The sequence below is a fragment of the Crotalus tigris genome, unplaced genomic scaffold (genome assembly GCF_016545835.1).
Source record: "Crotalus tigris isolate CLP2741 ecotype Arizona unplaced genomic scaffold, ASM1654583v1 scf7180000017754.2947050, whole genome shotgun sequence".
Taxonomy (NCBI): domain Eukaryota; kingdom Metazoa; phylum Chordata; class Lepidosauria; order Squamata; family Viperidae; genus Crotalus; species Crotalus tigris.
The window spans coordinates 2694582-2718057 of NW_024096616.1; the positions used below are offsets into that span (position 1 = coordinate 2694582).

Sequence of the window (23476 nt, forward strand, 5' to 3'; positions counted from 1 at the left end):
GAAGGTATACTGTATAAGTCTAAGTGCTATTGCTATTGCTATGATGTAACATGACATTATTGAGCATATGGTAATTATCAATTTTTTGACAGTAGATTTTTACATAAGTCTTGGGTGGTTTATTTGGGTGTTTTAGTGTGATACATTTATTCATATTGGTGAGCAAATTTACACAGGTAATTTTTTATAAGCATTTCTGTTCTATCCAATTCAGAGGAAATACAGTTGAATCTCTTTATAGATTTTAGTTGTTATATTTGAAATAAAATAATTCCTTTATAGAAGTACAGCTACCTCGAATACCTTTGAAAGCTGAAATGTTCTACCTTGCTTTCAGGATATTGCGATTTTGATGACCAATACACATGTTCACTTCCAATGTAAGATATTATATCATTTCTCGGCAGGGCTCCACTTAATTCAATACAAGACAAACTGGCAACTCTCCATGTATAAAAGAATAAATGAATACAGGCTTGTCATCTGTTGATGTCATTGCTGAGGTTATTTGTTCCTGTCATAGTGCGGCAGAATTTGGATCTTAGCTTTATATGAGTCCTGTTGTCAACATATGATGCTTTAGGTAGAAATAGTATAGTTCATTTTCAATAATGATACTCATATCTCACAAGTCTTTGGTGGTAGGTATTGTAAATCAGCTACCGGTAGTTACGATCAGCAGAAACTGCTCCATGGTTTACTGACAGGAGCCAAATAATACAGCTGTTAACTTTGTCTCCATATTTACCTAAGCAACACTATCTCATTGCACTTTGAAGAAAATTAACTGTCCTCAGTTTGAACAGCTTCAATTGAAATAGAAAAAAGGAAGTAGGTTAACTTTTCCCAACTTTGGGCAAACCCACAGAGATTCCTCTTGCAGTATCACTCTCCACAAAGAGTGAGAAAATGGGAAATAGCAGGAAAGGAAATAAGCACTTGTGAAATCGGTGAGGTTTCCAATGTACAGGGAGAAGTGAACATTTTTATTTGTGTTTTTTTTAATGATCCCAAGTGAATTCATACATGTGGTCTTCAAAAAGAGCGAATTTAAACCAGCTGAAGTAATATAACAAGGTTGTTCATCTTCAAGTATAAAAGTACTCTACTCAGATGACACCAAAAGGGGAGCCATATAAATCCTGTATTTGTATGGTGCCCCCAAGGAATGTATTGGGGGCTTATCTGAATCTGATTAGTGCAGAAAACAGAAGGAAACTAAATCCCAAACCAAAAGGATATATATACATGAACACCTAATTAGATGCATATTGAACGGGCAGGTTAAGGCAGTTCTAACCTGGAGTTGAATGTCCTGTCTAAGTCTGTGAATCTCAGCATGGTGAACTTCCTTCAGACAATCTTCTTCTTCCTGCTGTTCTTGCTGGAGCCTTGTGGTCTCCTCCATCTGCTTCTCCAGCTTTGCAGCCTTCCTTTTTTCTGCTTCATTGTGCAAATAATCTGTGTTGGCTTGTTCAAGGAGAAGGGAGAAAAGAAGAATTACATATAAGTGGCTTTCTTTTCCCTTTCCCTATCTTGGTTGTTATGCTATTGTTTTTCTCCAACATTGTTATAAAAGCCCAGTTTGTTATCCAAAGGGTTTCTGGGAACAGATACTACATATTCTATAAATACAGGTAGTCCTTGATTTACTGTCACAATTGACCCCCAAATTTCTGTTGCTAAGTAAGACATTTATTAAGTAAGTTTTGCCCAATTTTAAAATCTTTCTTGCCACACTTCTTAAGATGAATCACTGCAGTTGATTAAGTTAGTAAAACAGTTATTAAACAAATCTGGCTTCCCCATTGACTTCGCTTGTCAGAAAGTTGCAAAAGATGATCCCATGACTCTGGGACACTGCAACCGTCATAAATATGAGTCAGTTGCCAAATGTCTGAATTTTGATCACGTGCCCATGGGGATGTCACAACGATCGTAAGTGTGAAAAACAGTCACAAGTCACTTTTTTCAGTGCAATTGTAACTTCGAACGGTCACTAAACACACTGTTGTAAGTTGAGGACTTCCTGTACAGAAGAACATGAATTTCTGAAGAAGCTTCTGGCATATCTGACACTGCTAGCAAGACAGCTTGTTCAGTCACACACAATGTCTAGGGTCCCTCTAGAACAGCCTGTTAAAAGCATCAGATATAAACTGAAAGTAACAAATGTTCATTTCTGTACATGCACAATTTGCTGGAGGACCTTAAAACAAGGTACTCATGCCATTTGCAATCAGTGACAGACAGGAATATTGATCTGTTATGCGGTTAATGAGGGCTTATTAATGTTATATGCAGCGCAGAATATAGGAAGAGAGTTACATAAACCTGGATTCCCATGCATCTTGCCAGGGATTAAAACTTCCCAAATAATTCAGAAAGAATAAGCAAAGAATGAGCTATAGATATTGATAAGTCTTTGATCAAATCAACTGATGCCCTTGAATATAGAATTCTGTCTGGAGTACCACTTCTGACCTAACACCATGGTGGCTTGAAATGAGATTCTTTAAAATCCCAGATGAATCCAATCAAGATTTATAAATGAACACAAAATCTGTTCGCTACAGTCCTTTTTATTATTCACCACTGTGTAAGGAACCTGGCTGAGCTGCAATAAGTGCTAAATGCTGTTCATTTAAACAACTGCAATTTGGTATTGCTTCTTTGTTGGGAAAGCCATATTTGTTTAAAAGAGATTTGTTTTAGAGCAAAAGATAGGCGTAGTATAACGTGTAAGTCACATGCACTGTCATTTACTTACACTATGAACTCCTATCCAAGCACTCTTTTATGTACCCACAAAAATCTACTTTGGATGGGGGGGGGGAGACCACTCCTCCCAAGTAGATTTGTGATCCTGAATGCCTAAAGCCTTGGCTTGTTTTAACAAATGGCAGTGTGTTGCATGCAGACTGACGTTCCTTGTGTAGAAGTGCAACTTTGAATAACAGGTTAAGCGTTTTCTTCAACTCTTGCCCTCACCTCCTTCCCAAGGTAGCTGTGAAAACTCTGCTAAGTTTTTGCAATAATAACTTTGGAGCAGACATCCTGGTTCCCACTCAACTAAGTGATTAGAATGGCCCCTCAATACAGCACACTTGATAGAACACTTGAGCATTAGTACATGTAGCTAATAAGGCAGGGAAGGCATAAAACTCCCTCCAGAACCTAAAATTATTTAACTGTGCCAACATGTTCTGCAATGGGTCTCTAAGCATTTCTTTGAATCCCTCCCAATTTTTTAATCCCTGTTGGAAGCTCACCTCTCCCAAAGGTTGCTTATTTCCCCCAGTGATTGATTGGGTTGGAAATATCTAGGGAATTTTCAGCCAGCCCACCTGCCCAAGCTTTTGACCATTGAGAAGTTTTATCCTTATTTTGAATAATGTAACTAAAGTCAATAATTAAACCTATGATAAGAAATACCAGAACAGGTTATAATCATGGTCACATACAATCCTGGATTAATATCCTACCCATAAGAACTCACATGAAATCATTTTCTCAAACAGAGTTAACACCAAAATCAAATTTAGGTTACACATGAGACTACAGGTAGTCTTTATCTTGCGACCACAACTGAGCCCAAAATTTATGTTGCTAAGTGTAGTTTTGCCTTCTTTTATGACTTTTCTTGCCACATTTGTTAAGCAAATCATTGCAGTTGCAAAATTAGTAACACATTTGTTAAGTGGATCTGGTTTCTCCATTGACTTTGGTTATCAGAAGGTTGCCAAAGGTGATCACATGACCCCGGGATACTACAACTATCAAAAATGTGGATCAGTTGTCAAACATCCGAATGTAAATCACGTGACCATGGGGATGCAGCAACGGCCATAATGTGAAAAATGGTCGTAAGTCACTTTTTTCAGTGCTATAGTAACTTCAAACGGTCACTAAATGAACTATCATAAGTCGAGGACTACCTGTATTTTTAAGGATACCCAGCCGCTGTTACTAATTCTTTGTTGCCTTCAGACAGGTGCGCCAGTCATTGTTGGAACTTTACGGTTACGTTGTAAATAGCATGCCACAAAAAAGGCTCTATTAGGCTATGTCCCACTCTGTAAGAAGAGGGTTAATATATGCCAATCTCCTATGCATGCATCATTTTCTGGATCACAACAAATCAGTTGTACACTCAGCTTATTATAGATGGAGTCCATCTGCTTTCTACAAGATCCACATTTCTGTGTCCATATTAGGACAAAGTCTTTCTTAAGTCGCCATCAAGCTCATGAAAATATACAAGCTATCTCTCAGCTTCTGCAAATTCCTTATGCAAGCCTGGGATATCTAGTTTGCAGAGCTATTTATATGCAAAATGTTTAACACAGCACTTGGTATAAGATAGGCAATTCCATGCCAGATATTTCCCCAGATTTTAAGGTAGAATTTGATTTCTTTGAACCTGTAAATTATAAGTGCAACAAAAGCAACACTGGAGCAAAGTGGGAAAGGAGAATACAAGAAAAGGAAACAGTCAAAGCCGCTTCATACACAGCTTGATGAACTAAATAAAGAATAAATAGTTGCCTAAGGTTTTCTCAGCAAGTTGAAGAGGTTTAAACTAGTAACTTTGGAGTTGATATGTTACTAGGTCTGAAAAACCTACATTTTAAAAAGTAACAACTTGTTTGCAGAGATGAGAGTGCATGACTAGTCAGGAACATCAAGGAGAAGATGATTGCCAAGTCTTGACATATTACTTAATGCCATTATTTGTTTCTAATCAAATACATATTTATGATGCTGGACACCACATGGTTCACATGTAGCAAAGAACCAAAGGCTCCTAAATTACCTTTATTTTTTTACAGGCTGTTGAGACAAAGGGAGATGTTTTATTATGATTGCAATTCCCAGATGCTATGTCAAGAGCCACAAATGACTTTGTGAATCTTTGAGGCATTTTTAGATAATGGGTGAGGGTACAGGGGTACAGAACAATGGGCTATCTACATTATGTGGAGCAAATGTAGTTTGAACAAAATTTATTTGGTAAAATCTCTTATGCTTTATATCCATCAGGTATCAGCCAATCATTATTCTGGTTGTATATTATTCAATCTCTCGTAATGGCCTTTAACTGGGGAAAAAAGGTGCATCACTGGGCAACCATTTTTAAACCAAGGTACATTAAATGGACTAACTTACAGAATGCATCCAAAATCCAGGACTTATGATTCCTGAGGGTATGATATGTGGGAACGTGGTGGCTATTTCAGTGCCACGAGCTGCTGCTAGACTGCTATTGCAGTTGTGTGATCTTCATTTTCAAAGTTTCATGACAGTTTTCCAGCCAATCTCACAATCCCTTGTTCCTCCCCCATTCCATGGGTAGGGAAAGGAAGGGATTTCTGATGCTCCCTGCCAGATTCCCACAAGGAAACTCAATAGGGAAGCCAGCAGGAAATCAGAAGTCATCTCACTCCCACTGTTTTTTTTTTGTTTTGTTTTTTTGCCTGCCCTTGGTCATTTTGTTTCTCTGTTTGAATAAGGAAATATGACCCAAGGTCATAGGTTGTCTAGTAGTCCCTAAATCCCTTCTGAAGGAAGACAGTAACCCTGTATTTCTTGATATACAATAAAAGAGAGTTGACATTCTCTTGATGCTAAGGATATGAGAATACTTGGTATCTCGGTAAATATTTATGCATAATAGCTTCAGTTCTACAACTCACAGTCCCTTATCTGTGAAATGGGTCCATTCAAGGGAAACATATATAGGGAGGAAGAGCTGGTAGACTCGTGTCATCACTTTTATTCTGCAACTCCTCAATGCTGAGTTGAGCGTCCAATAAGGCTTTTGTGGGAGGAAGAATGGGGAAAAGCAGGAATATAGGCTCAATGCCATCTCCACTCTTCTATTTTTTAGCATGGAAGGAGGATATTTGAGGGCATAATATATTTGAAGATCATAATATGCTGATTTATAAAAGCCCAGTTTATTCCATACTTTCCATACTCTGCAGAAATAGCTATACTTGATCATGTACTGTACAATATATTTCCCTTTTGATATTTTTCCTTAGGATTTAATTGAAGTGTGGGAAACCATAGAGAGAGCAGACCATTGGAGAGAAAATTGGATGATATACACACATCTTTAGCTACTTCGTAACTGAATAAAGACAACAATATGACACTCGTATTATCCATGACAATTTTACCAAAATCCCCTTCTTTGAGAACAATTTTACTTTCATCAAATTGAATGAATTAGGAGGGGGAGAAAGGTATGATCTCTGCTCAACAATTATACCCATCAAGAGCAGATTCTCATATTACTCCACATGAATTCATCTCCCAAAATAATAAGAACTTTCTATGTAAAGCCCCTAGTTCTACAAAAACAAAGGTATCCTTTGGTGATTTTTCAAATGGAAGCGCATCAAAATATTTAATAACTATCTGTACCTTCAGTCTTCAGTGCTATCAATTCACAGGAAGCTTGTCCGCTGTTATACTGAGTTTTTATTTCTTTCTGTACAAAAGATACAAAGAGAAGAATAACTTACTGCATGGAGGAGGAGGAGGAGGAGGAGGGTCACAAAGACAAAGATTTGACAAAATCAGATCATTTTGATGAAATTTTGATGCTGGCAGCATGGGATATTCTCTGAATCCTTCTAACAGCAAATTATCAATGGTGGCATAGTTCATAGTTCCTCAGGTTACCATCAACTCCTGTTTTACTTAAGTACTGTCTTTATTTACCATCTTGTGAAATCAATTATATCCTCTGTGCTTGGTACCATCGCTGCTAGAGAAAAAGGTTTGTGTGTGTTTAAACTGATTTAGTCTTTAGTCTCTGTGTATGTGTGTGTTAGAGATAGAAGGGAATGGTCCATCGGTCTGTTGCTAATGGTTAAAGTTTATCCATCACATATAAAAGCATTATCAGTACACAACTAGCCCATCATTTTGGAAAAATAACTGATCCACTTTGCCACTTTTGAGGCAAAGGTCATGAAATCTGGGGAGAATTTATTCTGTTTATTTATGAAACATTCTATTCTTCATGGTAGAGAACCTATTTCTGGGCAGGAAATGTTAGACTTCCGCCATAAGGAAACAGCACATCCTTGGAGTTCCCCTACAGATAGATCAGAAGCAAAGTTCATCTACAGATTTATCATAGGTGAAATAAATTGGACTTAACTTGCTAAGTCTACCTTAAAGATGAAGGCATCAATCACCTGTTTCTTAATACCAAACATAAAGACTTCTAACTCACTGGTAAATAGCATGTCAAAGATTCCACATTTGGTATCTGGCATCTTTGGGTAAGGCTTGGAAAGACTTCCTGACAATCAGTTTTGGCTATATACTTAGGCTGAAAATAGTTGAGATGCAGCAAGATCAGAATCAGGATTGTAAGAAATTGTCTACTCTGCTATGTATATCTTTGCCATGAATCAAAGTAATGCTCCCTTTAATTGTGACAGACTGAAGCATCACACAACATCTCATAGCTGTGACATGGCATTGGGTATCCTTAGTTTCCCTCACCAGTTATCATTTCATCCATAGGATAAATCTATATTGTTTCTCCAAGATGCAAACACATTGTTTAAAATGTATGTTGTTGTTGTTTTTTAAAAATGGAGACACATGAAACAAAAAATACTGCCTGCATCAGGTAGAAGCAGATTACAACAATAGAACTCATTCTACCTTTAACTATATGTGTTCATTTTGTACCATTCACCTTGTACATATAGCTGAGTTGCTTTTCTCCATATTGCCTATCCATCATCTCTCAGATGCTATGAAAAACCCATAACTTTATTAACATATTGTTGGAGGCCAAAAGAACTGCACACAGAAGATTTGCAATAATATTGCACTGCTGCAATGTGCTCTACATGGAGCTGCCTCTGAAGACCATTCAGGAGCTTCAACTAGCGCAGAATGGCGTACGTGGTGCTGGCTACTCAGCCCATGTATCACCACTACTTTGTGAGCTGATTTATTTGCTGGCACCCAGTGCTTCTGGGTGCAATTCAAAGTGCTGGTTGTCACTTTGAAAGCCCTTCATAGCATGGGACCAGGCTGCTTGAAGAACTATCTTTCCTTGGTTGTTTCTACTTGTCTGATCCAGTTTGGCAAGATGGGTAATTTCTGGGTCCCAGTGGAACCCCATTTATTTATGTATTTATTAGATTTTTATCCCATTTTTATAAGTAACTCAAGGTGGCAAACATACGTAATCCTCTTTCTTCCTGTTTTTCCACAGCATCAATCCCGTGAGGTGAGTGGGCTGAGAGACAGTGACTGACCTTAAGTCATCCAGTCAGCTTTCATGCCTAAGGCCCACCTTCTGGAACATTCTTATTTCAGATATTGGGATACCCTGTAACTAGTTCTGGATCTGGGCCTGGGGTCCCAAATGAGTGAAGGGCGCTGTTTCTTGGCTGTGCTAGTGTCTGTTGATTGTGATATCTTCCTCAGCTGCTGTGTATTTTAATTTAATTTAAATTGTAGTTGGAATTGTTAATTTATTTGAAGATTGGCTTGCTGCCCAGAGTCATTTATTGAGATGGATGGCCATACAACTTGAATAAATGAATAAACAAACATTCCAATAGTACTGTACAAAAATAGAAAAAAAGAAAAAAAAAGAAAGAAAGAAAGAAAGAAAGAAAGAAAGAAAGAAAGAAAGTTCAGTATCATTAAACCACATAAGAATCAAACCCAGACCCTTTTATTGGCAATAGCAATCAAACAAACGTTTGCTACATGTGGAAAAAATTGCAAGAATAAAGAAACTAATTTCAGTTTCAGACCAGCCTGCACATTAAGCAGTGAAGTTATGAGCTCAGTACACCACGCAAGACACAGTTGGTCCTCGAATTACGACTGGTCACCTAGCAACCGTTCAAACTTATACTGGACTTATCTGAGGGCTGCTTACAATTTGGATTCAAAATATCTACAATTGGGCCCTCTCAGGATCAAATGGACCAAATTCAGCAACCATTTGAGCATTCCATGGTCATGTGACCATGTTGTACAGTGGTTTTGCTGAAAACTGGCATTTACTTCCAGTTTGCAGCAAAACCACACTCATAGCATACCATTGGTTTGCTCAACTACTGCAACATTTGCTTAACAACCGCATTGGCCACTTTATGACCATGGCATTCATTTAATGATGCTGCAAAAAGGTCATAAACCTTTTACGATTGTCACGACTTACAAAGACTACTTGACAAAGATTACCTGTTCAATGACACATGGTTTAACACAGTGTTTCTCAACCTCAGCCACTCTGCTGGCTGGGAAATTCTGGGAGTGGAAGTTCACCCATCTTAAACTCACTGAGGTTGAGAAATACTGGTCTACTGATTTAATTGCAGAGTTGGAATAGATGCAGAAACATTCTGAATAACAGATGCGATTAAATGGGCTACAGTGAACTTGATCATTGTCCTTCCTACTCTGGGGTCACATTGTGAAACCTAGAGAGTTAAAAAAAAAAAAGATCCTTGCACATCTGAAAACACACAAACATGGATTGTAACACCCGCCCTCGTATTCCCTTTAGTGGGCTATGAAATGTATTCAGCTTCTCTTTATTTTGCATTCTGCTTTGTGTCCTTGCAGCTGGCTCCATCCTTTACCTTAGCTGAGCTGAGAAAATTGGGGGCCCAAACTCCTTAAGGAGTGTCTGGGAAGGAACAGTTGGAAAACATGAAGGAGGCTTAAGAAACTGACAAACAAGGAACAAGAGTTTGGCACCACACTCCACTGAATCGGGGTGCAGCCTACACTTTCCAACAGTTGTGTCAGATGCCTCCCCTTAACCCAAACATCACACTCCATATGCCCATGATTCTCCTGGAGCAGCTGGATGGCCAATCACAACACACATCTGGGCAACTGGGTGAAGCTGAGCTGGTGACTGAACAATAATTTTCTGCTTTTTATGGCCAGCTCTAGAGATTAAAATCAGGGTGCAGAGTGAGTGCACTGTTCTTCAGAAGACCATAAATAACCACTGGTTATTAGGCAGAATCTCAGTCCTAATAATTCCTCCAAATATTTGGCACTCACCCATATCCAGCCGAGGCTACAGTTCAAACAGTGATATCATCAGTTCAGGAATGCTTTGTTATAGCATCCCCTGTTTTTACCATCGCCTTAAACTTTGCTACTGTCAGAGTTTCCATCTCAGCCTTGTTTTAAGTAACAGTGTATATAAAAACTGCTTCCATTTTGCAACCAACTAACGGTACCACCTTTGCTGCCCAGGAAAGGAAGAACACTTGTGCAAAATACTTTCGAGAAGATGCCAGTTAGGAAAGACTTAATTTAAAACGTAATGATGGGGGGGGGGAAGCATAGGCAAAGCTGGGTACTGCTTATTCTGTACATGACAAGTGATAATTCCTTAAAGCAGTGTTTCTCAACCTTGACAATTTTAAGGCATGTGGACTTCAACTCCCAGAATTCCACAGCCAGCAATGCTGGCTGTGGAATTCTGGGAGTTGAAGTCCACATGTCTTAAAATTGTCAAGGTTGAGAAACACTGCCTTAAAGGCTCTTTCCCTACCAGTTTTTTTTTTCTTTGTGGACCACTGTGAAGTTACTGTAGGAGGTTACAAGGCGAATTGAGACACAGACTTACTCTACAGATCAGTGGTTCTCAACCTGTGGGTCAGGACCCCATTTGGGGTCGAACGACCATTTCACGGGGGTCGCCAAACAATGCAGCCTGCCATTTCCCCCCCCCCCCCTTTTCCTTAGCTGTGCTACTCTCTTTTATTCTATTGGCTTTTGAAAGCCAATAGGAATTGTCCAGGCTGTCTCTGCCCTGCTGAGCCCGCCAAAAGTCCCATTCTGCAAACGGTGCTGCACCAGTTGAGTAGTCCTCGACTTACGACTGGTTGAGTAGTCCTCGACTTACGACCGGTTGGGGGTCGCGACATTAAAAAGGTTGAGAACCACTGCTATAGATAGTCCTCAATTTAGGACCATAACTGATCCCCAAATTTCCATTGCTAAGAGAGTTTTGCCCCATTTTATGACCTTTCTTGCTACAATTGTTAAGTGAATCGCTGCATGGTTGTTAAGTGAATGTGGCTTTTCCATTGATGTTACTTGTCAGAAGGTCACAAAAAGTGATCACATGTTCCCAGGACACTGCAATCATCATAAATACATGCCAGTTGCCAAGTGTCCAAATTTTGATCACATGATCATGGGGATGCTGCAATGGCTGTAAGTGTGAAAAACTATAGGAGTGTGACTAGAAGACCTCCAAGTTCCCTTCCAGCTCTATTCTATTCTATTCTATTCTATTCTATTCTATTTATTCTATTCTATTCTATTCCATTCCATTCCATTCCATTCCATTCCACTTTTTTTCCAGTGCTGTTGAAACTTTGGTCACAAAAACAATGGTTATAAGTCAAGGACTTTGCAGCATTATGTTTGCTGTATTATGTCTGCTGATATCAAAAGATAGCATCCAACTTCAGGCAGCAATGAAATGACATTATTTCAGTATACAGGGTAGATGTCAAATAATTTTGCTAGGCCAATTGTGGGTCTTTAATGCTTTATATAACACAGTCTTCTATTTAATCTTCTGTAATCATGGCACCACCTCCTGGACTTATGGCTGGCTAAAGCACAATCAAATTCAACCAAGAGACCAGGACAAATTTTCATGCTTTATGTGCTTTTCTGCCAACTTGAAGATGGGTGGAATACATGTCAGGAAATGACCTAAGTGTTGCAACAATATTTAACAGACTAGGAAAAGATGGAGCTCTACATCCACTCTAAACATCTGAGTTTGCCATGAAATTACATTCAGCAGAGAACTACAATGTAACCATCTCTTAGATGTCTCTAGGCATTGTGTACTGAATATTTCTGAACATGAATTTCACTCATCCTTCCTCCGGATGTATCTGAAACCATAACTCACATCACTTTCAGCCCCCCAATGGCTGGCTGACACTTTCAGGAATCGTGTCTGGACAGACAGCTAAAGTTGAGAAAATCAAATCATGTCATTCACCTGTTATATTTACAACCGTAAGCATGCGGTTTTTAAGAGGTATTTGATTTAGGTCTAAAATTCCTAATCTGTAGAATAATCCTTGGTGATTAAAGCCATAAAACAGGTATTTGGCTACCTGGTCTTTTATATATTCATATCAGCTAATTCTCAGCCACAAAAGAATAGGCTTCATTCCATTATGTTCTCTGTGCTGTGAACATCGGAAGAACTGCATATGTTCCTATGTGAAAAAACACAAACAAGAAGGGATATGATAGCACTCTTCATATCCTGAAATAATGTCACATAGAGGAAAGACAGGATCTGGTTTCTCTTATTCCAGACTTCAGGAGATGGTGTAATACTGACAATTGGAGACAGAAAATAGAGGGATGTTACTTCTCTATTTACCCACTGCAAGAGAGAGAGGGAGAGAGGGAGAGAGGGAAGGAGAGAGGGAGGGAGAGAGAGAGAGAGAAGAGAAGAGAAGAGAAGAGAAGAGAAGAGAAGAGAAGAGAAGAGAAGAGAAGAGAAGAGAAGAGATTCTTTCCCATTGGTCTTTAAGTGTGAAGGCCACTTAAATGATAAGATATCATCCCTGGAAAATTCTAGTGTAGAAATCTCTTGGCATGGTGTAGCTTTTACTGGTTTTATGCATTAGAAATGTGCCAGACTGCAATTCCCATCATTCCAAACAAGCATAGTGGCTGTCATAGTTAGAGGAGTTATAATGTATTATTATCTTCTGAAGCCAATTTGCTTGAGTGGTTAAGGCACCAGGCTGGAAATCGGAAGATGGTGAGTTCCAGTCCTGCTTTAGGCATAAAAGTCAGCTGGGTGACCTTGGGTCAGTCATCCTCTCTCAGTTCATCCCACCTCACTGGGTTGTTGTTGTGGGGAAAATAAGAGAAAGAAGAAGGAGTGTTAGTTATGTTCACCACCTTAGTTATTTATAAATGTAATAAAGGTGGGATATAAAGAAACAGATATTAAAAGTCATCATGCTGGGGACAGGATGGACTGTTTCATTGGTATAGAACAAACAATCATTCATTAGTCTTCCATTATAATTTAAAAATGCATTGACTAAGATTATTCTAGCAGACTTGATTTACTGAAGAATTAGAATATGTATATTCTAAAAATTCTGTATTTATTTTGTGACTGTGAGTAGTTTTTGTTAAGTATATAGTGTTTGATCTGTATGCTCCAGGCTGTAGAAGTACAACACTTGTGGTTTCCAATCAGTGTGACTGGAGAAATATTTAAAGTGTAGTATTATATTACAAGTATTTCTTGTAGTCCAGACTGAGAGGATAGCTAGTACAGGAAGCCATTCTCATTTTATTCAAACTATATTTAAATGCATATTTAAAATTGCAATGAGTGTTCAATTAAGAGGTACAGATGCTTAACAACCTAGTTAATGCCAAATTTCATGCTTCTAGCTTTCCTGGCCAATACCTTTCATACCCAGAGGTCAGATTAAAGTCCACTAAGACTTGCTGCCAACTCAGCTACCGAGACCTGGAGTTCAGTCAGATAGGTTGCTTTGCAGCAGGGAAGCTGATACAGAAGCAACAATCTCTAGAGGCCAACTTAAAGGGCCTGATAGCAATCACCTGGAGCAGTACCTATGAAAAGATGCACATTGGCTCGAGTGGTTAGGACACTGGGTTGGAGGTTAGAAAGCCATGTTCAAGACCTGTGGGATGGGGTGAGCTCCTGTCCTTTGCTCCAGCTCCTGCTGGGGACATGAAAGGAGACCCCAACTGAGCATCCTCAAGGCATTGGTGATGTCACAGGCCAATCCTTTCAACCAGGAAGTGTCTCAGTGCTTTTGACACTAATGCAGCAATACATCTGAATGCCACCAGACAGTCCCAGATGATCAGGGCCATTCCAGCCTCTCTGCCCCTGGGTGTAGGCTGATGCCCATCCAAAAATCAATTGGATTTAGATGGACAACTAAGGAAATTGAATAAGTAAGTAAGTAAGTAAGTAAGTAAGTAGGAATCCAGATAAGCACATCTCTGAGAGGAGAACCTCTCCCTCTGTACCTGATGGGAGACCATAGATTAGTATTTCCCATTTTGGTGTCTTCCCATTTTAGTGTTTTCCATCTGTGTTAGACTATAACTTTGACAACACTTGTCCAGCAGCTCATTGTTTATACTTGGCATAGATTATAGGGCTTGTAGTCCAAGACATCTGGAAGGGCAATCTCTGTATGAAGCAAGCTAAAGACTGAGGCTATTCTAAGTCTAAATACCCAGCAAATCATCTCAGATGCAGTAAAGTAACTGGAGTCAAAGAATGCAAGAAAAATTCCTTCAGAATTTTTTTTGTTCCCACACATTTTGTCCAGTGCCTTTTCTTTTCTGTGTCTTTTCATTTCTGCCTGTTGCTCAGACTTTGCCTGCTTACTTTTCATTGGACTCTAGCTTGTTACAGGGTTGTTCTTCAGTAGTGCAGGATATCTAATCTGGTTCTGGAATGAGGCCAGCCATCTCTCAGCCTTTCTCCCCATCAGGGATCAGACTATAAACACACGTTGTCTCCCCCTGTGCCAGGCAGCTGAATTCCAGCCCCTGATATAATGTAACATTACAATCCTCTGGGCAGCTCAGCCAGCATTCCTCTTGCTACAGATCCCTGTGGGCTTCTGGCTGTGGCACCAACACAATCATTTCTTTATCTTTTTGTGCTCTAAAGAAACAAAAATAGATGACTGAAGCCACACCCTTGAAATGGCCAAGAATCTGTTACATGGAATATTATGACAGCCCTACCCAAACAGCTGGTTCCTAGCTAGTTAGCTCATGCAATCAAACCTTCTCTGTTTCAGTAGTCTGGTCTGGTCATAATGTTAATGTATACAAATCATAGTTTACAAACTACAATAGCTGGAATCACACAGCACAGTCAAAGCAAACCAAAGAAACAACATTCTATATTAGATACTACCAGCTGGCCATAATCTCAATAGGTTTCTCGTTTCTGGCTCTGGTTTATGAGTTTGGTTAACTTTGATTTGTTGTGTAAACTATCATTCTGTAGGTTCACATAATACACTTTTGCTCAGCCTGAACACTCTCTCATTTCCCAGCTAACCTGCCATTGCTAAAACTTTGGAAGCAGAACACACCACTGAAAGGGGCCAAGTTGACACAGTTGGTTCAAGTCATGGTTCACTAACCAGGGACTTAGTGGATTCATGCAATGCACTAAGCTCAAATAAACAAAATTATGGCTCAAGATGTTGTATAAAACAATACAGTCCCGAGTTACAGCTTATTTAGTTGTGCCATTGTCTGAGGTGGAAAACTGTCCTGCCTGCCACTTGAACTAGCCTTCTCTACTGGAGAATTGTGGAAAGGGACAAAGTGTATTGTGATGTCATTATGCAAAGGACATGACTTAATGGACTTGCATCAGACCATCAGGATGTCATTACATCATTGTACTATTTGTGTAGTGATATAATGGGTACATGCTATCCTTTTGATATTGTCAGTTGTTATGGATACAATTGATTGCAAGGAGATAAATGGTTAATTCCATATATGTAGCCTGAATCTCTTTTAGAAGAAGATACATACAATTCTTTTTTTTAAAAAAAAATGTCTGATAGTAAAAATTATATATATATATATATATATAGATAGATAGATAGATAGATAGATAGATAGATAGATAGATAAAGTGGAAAATGCATGATAGAAAATAAGATAGCTATCAGTAAACAAAATGTACTCAGCATGGAAAAGACATATTTGTGTGAATCTGTTCATCTAAATTTTTGAATAATTGATTTCCTCTCTGTTATTCAGCCAAAATACATTAAAATTAAAAACAATTGAATAATACAAGTTATAGACTCCAGCACCATTAATCTTAAACGGTACACAATGGTAGCTGTTGGGATTGCATTCACCCTTCCTACTGTGGTGCCAGGTTGGAAATGTTCTAGAGGTTTGTCTGCTAGTTTATTCCACTTCAGATTAGGATGCAAACAGCCTGCCTTAATGCTGTCCCTGATTTTGGATTCATATATGTCAGTTGCAGCCAGTCCACTAGAAACCTCCTTCTCTTCCAGATGTAAACCTCTGTCTACCTCTGATGCCCTAGAAAAGGTAGGAAAACAGTAAAAAAAGGGGGGGGGGCTGAGAAGTAGACTTGCTTCTGGGCAAACTGGAAAGTTATTTATTTATGGGGTCCTTGGTGGTCTCTGAGCTTGTTTGTTTTCTTGCAGATGGTTCATTACCAAAGTAGGTAACATAATCACTGCTAGAAGGGAGTGGGGTTTGGTCTCATTTATATACTGGTGGCTTGCCCTGTCAGTATCAATGGGAGTGATCATGGTGGCATCTTGATTAGGCTATTGCTTACTGTTAACTTGTTTGTCTGAGTTGGTGGTTCCTTGACCAGTGTATTGTTTACTTCTTTATTGTTGGTCTAGTGTTAATGTATTTATTTAACTAGGCATGTTTATTTATTCCAATGGAGGAAAAGATATCAGGGTTGAACACATCAGAATATATCTGGGTTGAAACTGTGGAGTTCCTAGTTCCCTTTGAGCTTGGTTGGTTGCTTGTAGATGTTTCATTACCTAACTAGTAACTCCATCAGGTTGGATAATGCAAGCAAACAACCAGTTCAGAGAGTACTACAGAATTCAACAGCTATTTATTTATTCCTGATTATTCTACTACTATAATAGGATTTGTGTGATGTTTTCCATAAGTTTCACAAATAATGCACCAAATACAAAAACACCTAAGATTTCAACATTGCTTCTTGCTTTTTTTTTTTTTTTTTTTTTGGTCATGCTGTACAATACAGATATTTCTTCAACTTATGGCCCATTGCTTAGCGACTGTTCAAAGTTATAACGAATCTACCCTTGCAATCTGGATTCGAAGTTCTGACAGTTGCATCCACCCCCTCGGTGGTCACATGACCAAACTTTGGGAACTTGGCAACGTGGCTGTCAAGGGCCAGGGCCATCTCCTACAATAGCTGTATTTACAGCTGTTTGCAGCAACCTGCAATCATATCACCCCATTTTATGACAGTTTTGCCAACAACCACCACAAAAAGGGCAGTAAAATCATGATGATCAAGGCTCCATTATAGTCCTAAGTCAATCTTACATTGCCTTTGGAATATAATTGGGATAGGGTATATATCAATTAATTTTTTAAAAGTCAGCCAAATGGATGCTGGGCAGCAGGATACACTTGGCTTTGCAATGGTATTAATGATTAAATGACAAAATCGGACTTAGGAGCAGACCCCAAAACAATAATTTACCACTGTTTTTCCCTTTCACCAGCACAAAAAAATAAAATACAATTTGTCTCCAATCTTATTAATTTGGGGGGCAAAGGATACAATTGATAAGGTATGACATATTTTGTAAGAGATTTGTGAGACGTTCTCACTCTATTTGTCATACGTAGAAGTAAGTTTAGTCCATCGATACCAATAACCTGAGTTCATGGTATTTTTCCAGTTCCTGGTCTCTCCTTTCTTTCAAAGAATCGTAAGATTCTGGAACTCTGCCTTTCACGTGATGGTTTTAAAATACAGAGTGATCTGGATATAAATTTCTCTCAGAGCTCTTCTGGCTGGTACAGAACTGTTTTCAATGCATGTAGGAGATTAATGTATTATGTATTATGCAACTGAGTAAAGCATATTTACTGAGAAGCGTATTTTTTTACAGGTGCACATTGCCAAAGAAAAGATGGAAAAAGCATTCAGAGATGTCCCTTAGTAACTCAAAGCACAGATTCCAAACACAGAGAACAACAGGGCTGTCTTTTTAGATTTCTTTTTCTCGGAGAAATGGGAAAAGTATGTAAAGACAAACTTCAGTGTTTCTGAGCGGAATATGATTATTATGAATATTTACTGCTATAATGTTTTTTTGCAAAGGTTTTCACCATCAGTCATAAGGCCTAAGTTCAGTCAGGTGAAACATGGCCTCAAGTAGGGAGTATACATTCACCATACGAATCAGCCAATAATCAGCCAACAATGTTTCTGCTTATGGGCAAAGTCTTAGTTTTATCTGTCAATAATTATGGTGGATTTGTGTCTGTAGTTTGGAGATCGAGAACGTGGCACTTTTTTTTAGAAATAAAGACCTGCACTTTGCAAAACTCTTTCATCTTCACTGTGCACATAAGGTACAGAACAGAAAGGCTCACCAGATTTGTGTTTGTGTTTTAGTATGCCTTTGAGTCAATGTTGACTCCTGGCAACTGCCTGGATTAGTCTCTGCAGTTTTCTTGGCAAGATTTTAGATGTGATTTGCCACTGTCATTTTCCCAGCGCTGAGAGAGAGTGACTGGCCCAAGGTTACCCACTTGGCTCTACGCCTAAGGCAGTGGTTCTCAACCTGTGGGTCGGGACCCCATTTGGGGTCGAACGACCATTTCACAGGGGTCGCCAAACAACGCAGTCTGCCATTTTTTCCCCCTTTTTCTTAGCTGTGCTACTCCCCTTTATTCTATTGGCTTTTGAAAGCCAATGGAATAGACTCTCTTGAATAGAGTCTAATTCTATTGGCTTTCAAAAGCCAATAGGAATTGTCCAGGCTGTCTCTGCCCTGCTGAGCCCACCAAAAGTCCCATTCTGCAAACGGTGCTGCACCAGTTGAGTAGTCCTCGACTTATGACCGGTTGAGTAGTCCTCGACTTACGACCGGTTGGGGGTCGCGGCATTAAAAAGGTTGAGAACCACTGGCCTAAGGTAAGACTAGAAGTCAAGATCCCTGGATTTCTAGCCTGGTGAGTTAACCTCTCTCCCTCCCTCCTTCTCTCCCTCTTTCTCCTCTCCTTATTTCTGAACACTATGATACTTAAGGGTAGTGAGCGGGTTGGAAGCAATGGCCCATTTGAAAGAAATATAGGTAGTCCTCAACTTATGACCACAATTGAGCCCAACATTTCTGTTGCTAAGTGAGGCATTTAAGAAAGGTTTTCCCCATTTTACAACTTTTCTTGCCATAGTTGTTACTGCAAATGAATCACTGCAGTTGAATAAGTTAGTAATGTGGTTGTTAAGTGAATCTGGCTTCCCCATTGGCTTTGCTTGTCAGAAGGTCACAAAAGGGAATCACATGACCCCAGGACCCTTTTGTCATAAATATGAGTCAGTTGCCAAGTGTCTGAAGTTTGATCATGTGACCCTGGAGATGCTGCAATGGCTGTAAGTGTAAAAAACGGTCATAAGTCACTTTTTTCAGCGCTGTCATAACTTTGAACGGTCACTAAATGAACTGCTGTAAGTCGAGGACCACCTGTACTCAGTGGTGGAGGAGTTATTGGAAAGGAAAGATGGATGTTTTGTTTATTATTTATTGGTTTAATGGATGGACTTTGTGATTATATGCATTTTTTATTTTCATGAGTCTCATGCCGGTTAGAATCAGAAGATTAGATGGTACATCAATTTTTTTCCTCCCATTTAATTATGTCTGATTTTTAGAGATTGCCTGGACAAATCCTGCAAAGTTTTTCAGAAGTGGTTTGCCCTACCTCCTTCCTAGGGCTCAGAGAGAGAGAAATAGTCCAAAGTCACCAAGCTGGCTTTGTGGCTTAGGCAGGACTAGAACTCACCGTCTCCAGTTTCTAGCCGGAAGCCTTAACACTACACAAAAATAGTTCACACTTGAAATATCATTCAATGTTCAAAATGCGTAATTTTCAGTATAGTTCATTTTAACCACCTCTGTAATATGTCCCACAAATGTAGGTTGCTAAAGAATTTGATTAATAAAAGAAAAGGCTGCACAAGCCTTTTTATCTAACTTTATTCAAAACTTTTTATACAACATAGGCCTGTTCCTAGTAAAAATTAAATTCAAAATAAGTACTTCTATAAAAAGTTAATCCTTTGCCACTCCATCAAGCTGCTCTTGCTAGCATCCTCCAACTAAACAAATACATCCTGACCCCAAAATAAGCACGATGGAATTACAGGCATTGCTGTTTGCCTGGAAATGTGGTTGGAGTCATCATTTTAAATACAAGATAATAACCTGGTAGAAACTTTCTTGTTTAAAACAAAGGAGAAGGTTGGTGGAATTTGCGCTGCCTTTTATGCAATTTGAGATAGATTTTATTTTCATTTTTCCAGTTGAAAATTACATACTGATGTGGCTTCTTTTCCTAGAGATCCAGCAAATTAGGCTAAGTCCCTTGCCTCTGGATACCGAATTCAGAATAAGGGCCACCTCCCTGCATTAGGTTAACAGTCTATTTGGACAACCTTGGATAAGTTTCTCACTGTGGCATAAACGCCCACCCCATTCACCCCACTTGCCAAAATTACTAATCACGATGGCAAAGACGAGACATACATTTTAGCACATGGTGAAGTTTGATGGTTCCAGCTCAGTACGGCTACTGTGATTTGTAAATCCTACTTTACAGAACAGCCCCGGATGTGCATGCAGTTTATGATATTAGCCAAGATGTTTCTAAACCTTTCTCTCTCTCTCTTTTTTAAAACCACCCTTTCCTAAATTAAAGGTGACTTAGTGGGAGGTTAATTTGGGAGAGGATGGGTGGTCATGAGCAACGGACCAAGTAGAGACACGCGGATTTCCTTGGGGGAGGGGGGAAGAAAAGCTCCCATCCCGAGCGCTACAAGTGAGAAGTAAACTTCACTGGACTGTAATGTATCTCTGATCAACCACCCTCTTCCAAAGTTGACTTCTCTCGTCGGCTGCTGCCTCTCCCTCCCTCCCCCTCGTATTATAGCCAGAAAGGGAGGGGGGGCTCCCTTTGTTTGCGAGGGGCGAAGGGTCCGTTCGCCTCCCCGGCGTTCCTGCGGGACATCGGCCAGCAAATCGTTCGGTTTTGGGGCGGCGGCAGCGGCGGCGGAGAGCTGAATAACCGCTAAAGTTGTTCACGCACACGCGCGCGCGCGCGCGCGCGCACACACACACACACACACACTTGTCGCTGCGGTCGAAAAGTTCTGAGCTTTTGTTGCTAAACAGCTCCTTCCCTTCCCCTTCCCGGACGCCTCCCGCCTCTGATTCGCGAACTGACTGAAATCTTGGCACTACAAAATATGTGTGTGTGTGTGTGTGTGTGTGTGTGTGTGTGTGTGTGTGTGTGTGTGTGTGTGTGTGTGTGTGTGTGTGTGTGTGTGTGTGTATGAGCGAGTTTGCAAGAAATCGGAGGGACGGGACTCCACGCGCCCCCCCCCCCAGTTCTTCTCCCCGGTTGGAACCCCCCAGGGCTGTCAAGAGAAACCAGGGTGCGAGCCCACCCCGAAATACCACGTCCAGCAGCCCTGACTAACTTTTGCCGCCGCTGCCCCGCGCGCTTACCTTCCTTCTGGCTTCACAGCAGCCCGGTTTACTGCCCTTGCAGCCCATTTCTCCTCGCTTGTGTGGCTGGGACGGAGCTCTGCGGGGGTCAAGGGGTTAAGACCAAGGGCACCGGCGGCAGCGGCAATACCCGCCGCCGCCGCCGCCGCCGCCGCCGGCCAGCGAGGTCTCCATCTCCGCGCACTGCCTCCTCTAAGACCCTGAAACGGAACCTGAAAACAGCCCGTTTCAACTTCATGCTTAGGCGGCCGAGCGCCGTAAGTATCAGAAGAAAAGCCCCTATTCGAAAGTCTCCGGTGCTTTCGTTTTCGAGGAAAAACAAAACAAAACCCAAACAGATACCCGGCTGCCCAGCTGGGAATCTCTCCTGATCTGCGACTAGTAACTAGACCACCTCGGCTGATTCCCCCCCCCCGCTCCAAATTTTAGTTAGCGCTTGGATGGGAGATCATCTGGGGGTGTAAATCAAACTGGAAAGTTGAAAAAAGAACTCGGAAAAACGAAGACCGGTAATCAGCAACAACTATTGTTGCCAAGAAAACTAAATGGGTTGTCACTGCAGTTCCTTATAATTAAGTTCAACGTGAAGAAGTCTTTATTTTTGTCTTAATGATCTAATTAATTTTTTTTAAAAAAAATAATATGCATGCTAGCAATTGGTTTTATCTTTTTTTATTTTATCCATTTATTCTGCACTCTCTTCATGCCATTTCAGGTAGAGACATGGAATCCAAATGCAACCACATTAATGAATAAATTACATTCCCCTGAGATTAAGTTCTTAGCAGCAGCATTTACAGCAAACCACAGTGACAGTAAAATGATGTCATGCACAATGATATTGTCATGCAAATGTCATCACTATCTTGTGGAAAACGAAAGGACTCTTACGAATTCCAGAGGGTTTTGGCAGAGAGATTTATTGTGCAGGTTCAGAAGCAATAGCAACAAGCAATTCTGAACCCCGAGGGCGGGTTCAGACTTCAGTTTTATACTTTCCTTTTTTTCCCTCAGGAACAAAGGAATACACATTGAAATACACATTGTAATACATTAGGTTCGTTTCTCACAGGTATACAATGGAGAGTTTGCTATATACATTGTATCCAAGTGCAATGCGCATTAGGTTAGTCACATACTACTAACACAGCACTATTCCAGTAATTATGCAGACACATCATTATTCTAATGATTGTTCTTTATTCCACATTAACTACATACTTTCTTGTTTACAGAACAAGGTATTTAAGTGGTAATTTGTGTGATGACTTCATTGTGCAGATGTTGTCATTTCTCTCCCCGCCCTACGGACTCCAATGGCTGATCTTATATAAATTGACATTAACTATTTCCTGTAAAAACTCATGTTTTATATATTAGATGAAACCTTTCACTGAAGTTAACTTCTCTGCCTTTAGCTGTAGCTTTGCACCAAACCTGCAGCAGGAAACAGCATAGAAATAGGACAGTGCATATAGGGAAAGCTTTTCTAAGCCACAGTGTGTGCCTATTGCTGCTGCTGCTGCTGCTGCGGTTATGATTTGGACAAGCATGTTTTGTGAACCAACTACTGTGACTAGTAAGGTCTGGTTTGTGATGTAGTGCAGGGGTCCTCAACCTTGGCAACCTTTAAGACTTGTGGACTTCAGCTTTGCTGGCTGAGGAATTCTGGGAGTTGAAGTCCACAAGTCTTAAAGTTGCAAGGTTGAGGACCCCTGATGTAGTGTATTGCAAGAACCTGCTAATAAGAGTCAAATTTATATCCCACCTGTTTATTTATAAATTACTCAAGGTGGTGAACATATCCATCACATCTTCCTCCTCTTATTTTCCTCACAACAGCAACCCTGTGAGATGAGTTGGGCTGAGAGAGAGGGGGGGGGAACTAGCCCAAGGGTAGGCAACCTTGGCTTTTTTATGACTCGTGGACTTCAACTCCCAGAATTCCTGAGCCAGCATGACTGGCTCAGGAATTCTGGGAATTGAAGTCCACGAGTCATAAAAGAGTCAAGGTTGCCTACCCCTGGACTAGCCCAAGGTCACCTAGTCAGCTTTCATAGCTAAGGCGGGACTAGAACTCACAGTCTTCT

At 40.1% G+C, this 23476-nt stretch overlaps 1 protein-coding gene and 1 long non-coding RNA gene across 2 annotated transcripts in view; one reads left to right on the top strand and one right to left on the bottom strand.

Moving 5' to 3' along the window:
* The window catches only part of CCDC69 (coiled-coil domain containing 69), a 33786-nt gene extending 12166 nt beyond the window's left edge, over nt 1-21620 (bottom strand). Inside the window, exons 1-3 of the mRNA XM_039340921.1 lie at nt 21387-21620; nt 6433-6499; nt 1301-1470 (exon numbers count right to left, since the gene is read on the bottom strand). Coding sequence (XP_039196855.1) covers nt 1301-1470; nt 6433-6499; nt 21387-21434 — 285 coding nt within the window. The 5' untranslated portion in view covers nt 21435-21620. The remainder of the gene's footprint in view (nt 1-1300; nt 1471-6432; nt 6500-21386) is intronic.
* Nucleotides 13056-18388, top strand: LOC120306895. The gene is made up of 3 exons (XR_005556417.1): nt 13056-14016; nt 16094-16167; nt 17763-18388. It is a non-coding gene; the product is annotated as an uncharacterized LOC120306895 (long non-coding RNA).
* Nucleotides 21621-23476: the final 1856 nt, after the last annotated feature.